The sequence below is a fragment of the Camelus ferus genome, chromosome X, assembly GCF_009834535.1.
Source record: "Camelus ferus isolate YT-003-E chromosome X, BCGSAC_Cfer_1.0, whole genome shotgun sequence".
NCBI classification, from domain to species: Eukaryota; Metazoa; Chordata; class Mammalia; order Artiodactyla; family Camelidae; genus Camelus; species Camelus ferus.
Window position 1 is genome coordinate 93071272 of NC_045732.1, and position 10656 is coordinate 93081927.

The following is a 10656-nucleotide window of genomic DNA, read 5'->3' on the forward strand; positions in this document are numbered from 1 at the left end:
TTTACATACTGTTATTTACACTGTTATTTCCCATAGCCATGTGTTCTTTGTACCTTTTGTAGTTTTATTTGTTTTATTGGGTTTACACCTCAATGGTCTAACACTCTATTTGGTTCTGGGTGTTTTTCATGTGTTAGCATTTGTATAAAGAAACTGGTCCATGTAAATACTTCTCATGTTTTTTTCTGCAAATGTTTAAACCACTAGTTGATGTATGGTGTTTCTCTTTAGATATTTGCCTGTCCATTTGCTCAAAATATTGCTTCTAAAACAATAAAGTTTCTTTTATTTCTTAAGAAAACTTGCTCACATTTTTTTCCAGTTGGTTAAAGTCTAGATTTTATATACTATATAATGGCAATTTCTTCCAAAAGGAAAAACTTAAGAAATGCTTAGAAGTAGAACTAAATTATTTCCAGAATGATCCGTGTATTACTATGTGGAAGAGTGGTCCCATAGATCGGTCCCTTTTGATGCTGGGGTGGCTATAGAGTAAGAAACACAGGAAGCTAGTTACAAAAATTCAAATTTCAAGCTCCACTCCTAGAGGATTTAGCTTAGCAGGTCTGGAATGAGATTGTGTGTGTGTGTGTGTGAGTGAGTGTGTAAGCTTCCCAGGTGAATCTGATGTGTAGCTAATTAGGAAACCAGTGGTCTAGAATATTTACTTCATAGTAAAAGCGGCAGAGTATCTCTGTACACTTTTCTCAACTCCTAAGCTGAGGCTGATACTGAATATCTGTATGTAGCAGCTATACATTGCAGCCACACAAACCGAGCTATTGATCTGAACCAAAATAGGATTGTGTGTAATCTTTCTCTCAGATCACCCTAAAATGCTTTTGAACCTTCCAATTTCCAGATAGCTTCCCAACCCACTTTCATATATCACACACAAAAAAACTTGGCAGCCTGGCTAGTAACTTTCCTCTGGATGACCCAGTTAAGCCATGTGACTGCCAGTTAATCATCATAGCTCCCAACTCTACCGGCTGAGTTGCCATGTGACCTTGGTCAAGCCACTCAACTTCAGAGGTCTCAGTTTTTTCATCTGGGGACTGAGGGCTTTAAAGTCCTGTTACTCTTACTTCTTTGAGTGATAGGTTTTTTTGTTTTGTTTTGTTTTTGAAGTATAGTCAGTTTACAATGTTGTGTCGATTTCTGGTGTACAGCACAATTCTTCAGCCATATACGAATATACATATATTCATTTTCATAATCTTTTTCACCGTGAGCTACTACAAGATATTGAGTATGTTTCCCTGTGCTATACAGTATAAACTTGTTTATTTTATATATACCAGTCAGCATTGAGTGATAGTTTTCATTTCAATGATGATAAATAAACATTTGAGTATTTTTAGAAAGAATCTGGTAAGAAGCCACTTGTTAGGTATCAAGAACATATTTACATACAGTGTAAAGCACACCATCTGAAGTTTCTTGCAGTTTTTAGGAGGAATTCTTGTAAGACTCAGCTATTTTTAAGATTATAGCATTTTATCTGTTCAGTTGGGTAGACAGTGTTACATTGTCTTGGGCTCATTTCTCTCACTACATGTCTCCTGAGCTTTTATCATGGTAGCTAACTTTCTGCATCATTAATTGCCATATCTTGTTTTTGAAACTAGTGTAGACATGTTTGAAGCTAGTACAGAATAGCTTCAAGTATCTTTTAAGAGTCATGTAATGTACTTCAGTTTGACTATAGATAAAAGGTATTTAATAAAATGCCACATAAGAATGTGCTTCTTAATACTGATTCTTCCAAAGAGAAATTTAGATACACTGGTTTTAAAGAAGGGTTTCCTTTATATTTTATAAATGTGTATCTTAGCTTTCCAACTCTCACACTGAAAATCGTATTTGAAAAGTTTCTGAACTAACAGAAAATTGAAGATTAACAGAATTTTAAAAATCTACATGAACCTTTTCATTGAAATTTCAGTGGCTGTGAAACTTTATCTTTTAAAAATGTCACTGTTTCTGTGACTATTAAACTCTTCTACAAATAGACTTTTCATTATGGTCTCAAGTGTACATTAGGCAAATAGGTCAAGATGACTTACAGAATGAGGTTTTCTTTCAGGATGTGATCCTATTCAAATTATTGTTTTACCCAAATTTCTTTCCATTACCTAAAGAATTTTTAAAGGTTAATAAATTCATAAAATCAATAGTTATTATAAATTAATACTTCACATGCTAATTGAGAGCATTTTAAGTAAGTGACAGAATCTAGAAAGATCTTTGTATTAGCAGAATTGCCTCTTTGATCTACTCTGGTAATATTTGTCTTGCACGAAAGCCTTATTGGCAGTATTTATGAGAGTCATTTCAGTACTAGGTCAAAAACCCAATTTGAGAAAGAGAGGACTTTGAATTCATTGCCAGAATAAGAAATTAATCTACTAATGAATTTTTAAGAAACCAAGCTATATTAAATCCAAGGCATAATCCTTTATGGTTCATGTCACCTGATAGTTTATATGCTGGGTGGTAATTTGGGAAATTGAAGGGGAGAAGCTACCTGGGAGCTCTTAACACCGTATGTTCACAAGTCACATCTGGCAACCTCAGATATCTGGATTTTTAACAGAACCAAGAAGCAAGTAAAAAAGACCACTGAGCTGGCAGCCAGAGTCAATGTCTCATAAAATACATAAACTCCAGGGTTGCATCTTGTTCCCCGTTATTGCCTGAGAGGCTAGCAAAAGACTGGCACGTTTCTTAGATGCAAGCACAATCAGATTTGCCTTGCAGCTATTCATTTTAATTTTCGGCAAATTCTGATAAGCTTAATTATCTGATTTATCAGTCCCTGGTAAATTGAAAGCCAGGAGAATCAATAAGAGGCAAGGAAATGGAAAATAGTGAGAAGTGATGGTTCAACACCCTAGCTGCCTTCTTCCCCCTCTGCAAACGTATCTCCATCTGCACTATTCCTTTCTTCTCCAGTCTCAGTAGGTTTTCTTTTCCTGGCCAGTGCTTCTGGAATCCCATTTCTCCTACCTCCTAGGAGACTGTACCATTCAGCATCTTCAGCCTATAAAATGCTCCTGCTCTTTTCCCTCATCCTTTTCCACCTGAAGATAGTCTTTCTTGACAGTACATCCCACTTCTAACTATCTACCGTTTGTCCTTCTAAACTGTTCCCCATTCCAGGTTCTTGAGCTCCTAACCAGTCACTTCCCATTCACTCCTAAACCTGTAGCAATTTGACTCCCAGCTCCCCACCCTCCATATTGCTAGATTCAATGGACATTTCTCTGGCGTCTCTAATGTTTTACACTGTTCTCCCACGCTAATTGAAACTGTTTCCTTCCTTGGCTTGTGTGGCACTATTTTCCACCTGCCTTTCCTAATTTTTTTCCTTCCTTTATTCTTCAAATATTGGTATTCCCAAGGGTTTTGTCTCTGGGCCTCTTACTATTCCATCTGCCCTTGCTGAGAAATATCTTTGTTCTGGTTTGAAATATCACTTATGTACATCAACTACTTGGTTGGGACAGAGGTATCTTAAACTCAGCAGATCTAAAACTGAATGTCTTCCTCTTCCACATATCCCTCTCCACCCTCCCCCGACACAAAAAATTTTTAAATTAAATTGAAAAGAACTAACCCATACAAACAAAAGTAACTACAAACCTGAAATGTGTGCATTCCTCCTGTGTTCCCTATCACGAATGGCACCAGCATCTATATGATCACTCAAGCATGGGATTGGAGGCCATTCTATTATCTCCTCCTACCACACCCCCTACATCCATTTGGTCAATTCTGTCTTCTAATTGGATCTCTAGTCAGTCCCTTCTGCGTCTGCACTTCATTAATCGAGTTCAGGACCATATTACTGGTCATCTGGCTTCTAGCAATAGAGGCGCTTCCTAACTTAATACCTCCAATCTTCCATCTGCCATAACTTCTGACAAAAATACCCTGCTTAAAATTCTGTCGCTTTTTTTTTTTTTGCCATCAGTATAACACCAAACTACCTCGAGCATACAATGCCTTTGTGAGCTGATCCTAGTACCCTTTTCCTACCTCTTTTCCAATAGTACCTTTTGATCCATTGTTTTAGCTACGACAACCTGCTTGCGTTTCCCCTGAAGTGGTATGTTTTCTGACCCTCCATATTTTTGTCTGTGCTGTTTTCTATACCTGGAAGCCCATTTCCTGCATGGTTAATTTGGTTAATTCCTATTCATTCTTAAAAACTCAGCTCCAGTGGCACCTCTTTCAAACTACGTCTTGTGTAACAAGGCTGAGTTGTGTGCCTCTGAAATACTACCATGACACTGTGTGTTGCCTTCCCCCGTTATAGCACATTTTGAAATTAAAACCGCTGGTTTCCTGTCTGATTCTTACACTAGACTGAACATCTTGAGGCAAACAGTTATGCAATCAGGGCCAGTTTGTATCTTTTCCTACTATTAAATGACCCCCATATTGCTGTGCATTGAGTTCTTATATCTGCTTTGTATGGTTGTTCATTAATGCTTCACAGTCTGCAGTGTTCCAGGCACTGTGCTGCTTCCACATCTTTACCCTTTGCCTCTGAAAGCTCACAGCTTGATCATCAAGGAAAGTCTAATTGTATTTCTCCATTATCTTCTGTTTAAGAAATCCGAGAAGTATGCAATCACTTTATATATCTTTCATCCAAAACGACTGCATTTGGTGGGGGTACTTTAAAGTGCATGATTTGGTTGTTTGGAAAGTCACTTCTGTGGACCATCTCATTTGCTGGTATCAGTGCCAGTGATTTGTTGCCTTGGTATAAAAAAACAAACTATATGTGTTGGGAAGTACTATCATTTTAACTTAAAATGTGCAGATTTGACATTTTGTCACTGTTTCTGTTCTCAATTGTCCTTTCTCCACATCTAGCTCAAGACTGCAGTGCAGATGACGACAACTTCCTTGTGCCCATAGCGGTGGGAGCAGCCTTGGCAGGAGTGCTTATTCTAGTGTTGCTGGCTTACTTTATTGGTCTCAAGCGCCATCATGCTGGATATGAGCAGTTTTAGAACCTGCAATCTGATTGATTATATAAAAATACATGCACATAACAAGATTTTCTTGCCTTTCAGTTTTGAAACACTTTGTTCTTTAAGATGGATATATTGAAACATTAATTCAAATCAGTCCCAGCATTTTGGGATAATTCTTCATTAATAAGAACTGTCAATAGAACAGCTTAAAATTTTAAAAAATGTTGTGTTTACTGGTCCTGAAGACAAACTTGTTAAAAAGAACATCGGTGTGCAATGTTTTAAGATCTGTCTTAAGAAGCCTTGGCCAAATTTTGATTCTAACCTAAGATACCTTAAACTTATTAACATGGCCATTATGAGGATAAAATATGTAGTTGTCTCTTAATGGAATTAATAAATACTGTTTCACTACCGGTGTTCTGTTTCAATGTATAAGAACTATCCTGATTTAAACTCATCACAGTGCCTTTGCATCTAGTTCATTAAATAAATATTGATGTGGTCTAAATGCCCATCAGCTATGCTTAAACTTGGTTTTTAGTTGAATGTCCTCAGGACCATCAGCATTTTTTAGCTTACGTGACTTTGGCTGATTTCTCAAGTTACAAATAAATTCAGTATCTTAGGCTTGTGATTTTTCCCTAGGTAAAAAACAGACCCAAGAGGCCACAACAGAACTTAAACTGGCTTCAGTTTTAAAAAGTATTTCTTTTTCAGCAAAAGACTGAAAAGATTCAAGCATGTTTAACCATTTGCCTTTTCTTTTCCCTTATGTTTTTCTCTTCCTTGGATGCCTGATTGGCATTGAAAGATAGAAATATTCTATGAACTAATTAGGAGAGATTGTGTTGTGTTTCTCTACCTCATATTGTTGATCTCTAGAGCATTAAAATCTATTTAGTGTTGTCATCAGACTAGTACTTATGAAATGTAAGCTAACAGCAATCTCAGAAGGGAGGCAGTGAAGCGTAGCAACTAGGCTCTTGCTTTTGCCAGGATGGCCCCTGTGGGGCAGAGCATAGATGGGGGTGTAGAGAGAAGCTGTTGGCATTAAAATGAACTTGATAATCAGCCCCTATTGAAGCATGCTCCGTGTTAAAAGTGCAGCACAGATGTTGAATATAGAGATAAATAAGAAGGAAGCTTAATCAATAGACTTAAGGAGACTTTCACATTGAAGTGATTATTTTATTAATTCATTCTATGTATATATTGGCTTGTTCAGAGTTTCTGTAACTCACTGATTACAGTATTTTGGTACCCAGATGTCAGTCTCTGAAAGCTTTCAGTAAAACAGTAAAACTTTCAATAAAAGCTAATGTCATTACTGAAATTCATGATGTATACTCAGAACCTTAGCAACTGTTTTTTTTTTAATGAATGACAAAATTGCAAGAGGAGGAAAAGATAAAATTAGAGGAAAAAATGCAAGTTATTATTCAATCATAAATAACACCAAACATCACATTTTGTTAATTGCATTAGACTTATGCTGGAAAGGAGCTTAAAGATTATTTACTCTAACCCCATAATTTTTACAGAAAGAAGAGTGACTTCACTGTGGTTACATATCTAGTGGGCAACAAAACCATTAGTAGCATTTTGATAAAAATTGTCCCAATGAAACCTAGTCACTCAATAGTAAAACTAGTTTAAGCTTGAAACTGTGAGGTCAGAATTGGGCACTTTGAGTTCCTGCACTAAGTACTACTTCAGTAAATGACACATGATACCAACTTTGTTTGCTTAAGTATTTTTAAAAGTACTGAATATTGGCTTTTTCAGTGGCTCCTATTTTGATCTCTGTTTGCTACTTCAAAACCTGAACCTTGGATGGGATCAAAAACATGGGAGATATGCATCACATACGTTAGAAATAAAGTTGTTTTGAATCCTCAGATATCTTATAATATAGGTATTATTATCCCCCTTTTACAGATGGGGAAAATGAAACCCAGTTAATTCCTTGACCAAGGCCCATTAGCTAGTAATTGAAAGAGTCAAGATTCAAATTCAGTTCTGTCTGAATCCGGAGCTCAAAATCGACATTGCACGTGCACACCGCCTTCCTGGTGGTCCAGTGGAGTGGACTGCAATGTCCACTGGATTTTGCTATTATCTGCCCAGGCCACTATTCAGCTGAAAAGAATTACATATAACCTGATAGCTACCTAATACTTGTGTGAAAAAATTATACTGCATTTTCTTGATCCTAAATCCTTTTTAACTTAAATTTTATTTTTATTACCCATACAGAATTATTTATATTTTCATGATAGTTGTGGCAGGGGAGAAAGGGAATGGGGAAATATGCAGGCAGTGGTTTTTAAGTGAAGATGTTAGCCTTTTCCCCCTGGTGCCATTAGACAATTCACCATAAAATCTTCCCATATTAGGCAAGCACAATTCTGTTTGGGACCCTTTCCCATTCTTCCCTTACCTTCTGCTTTTTATACTAAGGAATTAGGTGTGATTTGAGATGAAGTGACAGATACAGGCAGATCAGTTGCTTGGAAATATTTGGGTGGATATAGTGAAAATAAGAAAATAGGGGGTAATGCTCTGAAAGACTAACCTATGTACACTTTGAAAATGCTTGTTTCTTGTTTGTTTGTTTCTGCTTAATTGCATTCCTTACTAATTTCCTTTCCTTGCTTTCTGTCTCTTTTCTAACAGCTGAAGAATGTTCTGCTGACTCTGACCTCAACTTTCTTATTCCTGTTGCAGTGGGTGTAGCCTTGGGCTTCCTTATAATTGTTGTCTTTATCTCTTATATGATTGGAAGAAGGAAAAGTCGTACTGGTTATCAGTCTGTGTAATTAATTAAATCTAGTGCTTTTTTTTTTTTGGCCATCAAGTTACGTTTCAATTGGCTAAAAGCCAGGAAATGCTGTGCAATCGATTGTTTAAGATACACAGATTAACCTAAGTGAGTTGCTAGCTAACTTGAGCATGAGTAGCACTCTTTAAGAAAAAAAAATGTATTAGGACCAATTTCTTCCTTTTTTTTTTCCTATTTTCTCTTCCTTTGTAAAAGTGTAATTGAAAGAAAAATTGTGGCTTAGAATATGGTTTTTTAGTAAATGATTTTAAGCCTCTGGATGCAATTATGAAAGCATTTCTACTGAAGTATGATTTTATATGTTGCAGTTTCTTGTATTTTGCTTCTTTGACATTATTTGCAAAATCAAAGCTGTTAGAGAATTTACCTTGCTTCAGGAAATAAGTTCAGGAACACAGTGAATTCATTTTCATTGGTGGTAAACATAAAATTTGGTTTGTGATAATATGACTCAGTTTCTCCATCGCCTAATCAAGGTGATTTAAATCTGTTTTTCTGCTAGTTAAAAAAAAGAAAAGAAAGGGCTTCATAGTACTGTGTTTAATAGCAAAAGTCTGGTTATTTTCATTACGGTTAGTAGCTACTACATTTTAACAATGATGCTTTTTGTGGGGGGACCTACTGGAGTTTGGAATATATCGATTATCACAGATTTGCCATTTATGCTAAGATCTTCAGCTTTTTTTTAAGGTGTTGACATAGAATGGGTTATGGTTTTTTAGAGTTATGATTTAGAGTTTTTTTTTTCTTAGAGCCTTAACTTGTTCAGAAAGTTAATTCATCCTCCAGTAAAACAAAACGAAGTGTCTCTGTTTTGTGTGCCTCTTGCACTCTCTCATCCCCTATATGAATAAGTTCTGACTGATATTTTTAATGTATTGGTTTCTTTTTTTTTTTTTTCTTGCAGCAGCCAAGTGCTAACTCTAGAGGCTAGTGGGCCCTGAAGTGTCATCATGAGATGACTGCCTGGCCAAAGCTGGACCAGGATTATTCTGTAATTTGTTGGTCTTGATACAGCCTTCTATCCCTAAAGGGACCTCTAATGGCTCTGGCTGCTGGAGTAAGGTACTAGAGACCACTCATCCCAGTGTCTGCTTGATTGGCTAGGCTAGTGAATTGTCTTTTGATTTGGAAGCACAGCGTTGTATTTCTGTAGTGTCCAAATGGTTGCTTTGCACACTTGTTATTAGCATAAGGCAGATGTTTGTTTTATCGAGCTGTTTTATCTCTATATAACTAAAAAACAACAGTTTCCAAAGACCTGCCTTCACTTTTAAAATGTTCCTTGGATTAAAAAATTAAGCTTAAATCTTAAGTTAGTTATTAAATCCAAGGATTTGGTTCCCATCTACCTCTCAGCAAAATTCAGATGCTCACCACTGTATTGCTGCCATTAACTGATGCCAAAATTCTTTGGCAATAATTGGAATTGGAAAATTTTGTTTAAAAAAAAAAAGAAAATTCATCAACATCTTTCTTTACTGTCTTCATATGTGCATCTCAAAAGCATATATTCCAAACTGGAGTAGGAAGTCAGATTGCTCAATGATGTTTCCCTTAGAACTCTGACTTGCAGACTCAAGCTCTTCTCTATTTGCTAAGTATATAAAGAATATTTTCTTTTAAAATGTTCTCCTTTGAAAACAATTGCTTATTTGTTATTTCGTCAAAAGATGGCACCATAAAGAACAGTGGCTTCGTTTCAATAAATATTTTTGAGATGATTGTCTAAAAGCCCGATTATTTAAATCAGCTTGTGACCTTGCCAGGTATGTGGATTGGAAAGATCATATACATTCAGAATTACGGTTTCATTTAAAAGTTTTTTTCTACCTTTTGGGTAGGAGACTAGTATGACTAATTCTTCATTAGGTATCATGATTTTATCTTAGATAATTAGCAAATGTGTGTTTAACTCTTCTTTGAGAATTAAGATGAAAAACACAAAATTTTAACAGAAGGTTAAAACAAAAGTTGCTTCAACTCCAATAAAATAGGAAGCCCAAAATCTACGAACTGAGTGTTCAGTTAGCTTTGCTCACTGAGTTCATTTTTATGTCAGTACAACAATGGATCAGATAGTAGGACTTTGAACTCATGAATATAAAGAATTGTTTTTCACCCAAGCTTCTTTGGAAGGACTGATGCTTGCTGCTACCTAAAGTTTTGGATGTATCAATATAGTGAACTAATTAATACCTGCTAAATAAAGCATACTGTGGTACTCCTGTTTGATCTGATATGTGTGATTTTTAGATTGATGGATTAAAATATAATAAAGATATAATCTATATCACTATGGATAACTTTATTTTTATTCCATGTTCTTAGTATTAAGAGCTTGGATTAATTTGTATCATCTAAGTTCCTCAAGTTCTTGTTTCTTGAATTGTCAGTAGGACTCATGTGATCTCTTAGGTCTGCAAATTACCAAGTGCCATCATTAAGAAGACATTAGAACCTTTAGTGCAGACACTTCAAATGTGGGGGCCTATGTGGTCATGAAAATTCCAAGAAAATATTGGAAGTAAAATATGGAAATCTAACAAATGTAAGAGTTTCATAATAAATGTACTTTTAGCGTATGTCTGCATTGATAAACCACTCACTGTTGAAATTCATTCCATTTGGAGCAAGATAGACCTCAGGGATGTGGGAGGGGCACAGGAGGAGCTATCCATTTTCTGAAAATTCCTTTAAATTCCTTATAATCCAGTCTAATGCTCAAATGTTATATGCTTGGATTAAATGACGACATTCTTTTTTACATGAGGCATTTTTGGTGGGAGAAGGAAGTAAACTTTGGATCTCTCCATA

The 10656-nt window shown here is 35.9% G+C and overlaps 1 protein-coding gene across 1 annotated transcript in view; it reads left to right on the forward strand.

Annotated features, from left to right (window-relative positions):
* The window catches only part of LAMP2 (lysosomal associated membrane protein 2), a 36286-nt gene extending 26151 nt beyond the window's left edge, over nucleotides 1-10135 (forward strand). The window contains exon 9 of the mRNA XM_006191314.2: nucleotides 4891-10135. Coding sequence (XP_006191376.1) covers nucleotides 4891-5030 — 140 coding nt within the window. The 3' untranslated portion in view covers nucleotides 5031-10135. The remainder of the gene's footprint in view (nucleotides 1-4890) is intronic.
* Nucleotides 10136-10656: the final 521 nt, after the last annotated feature.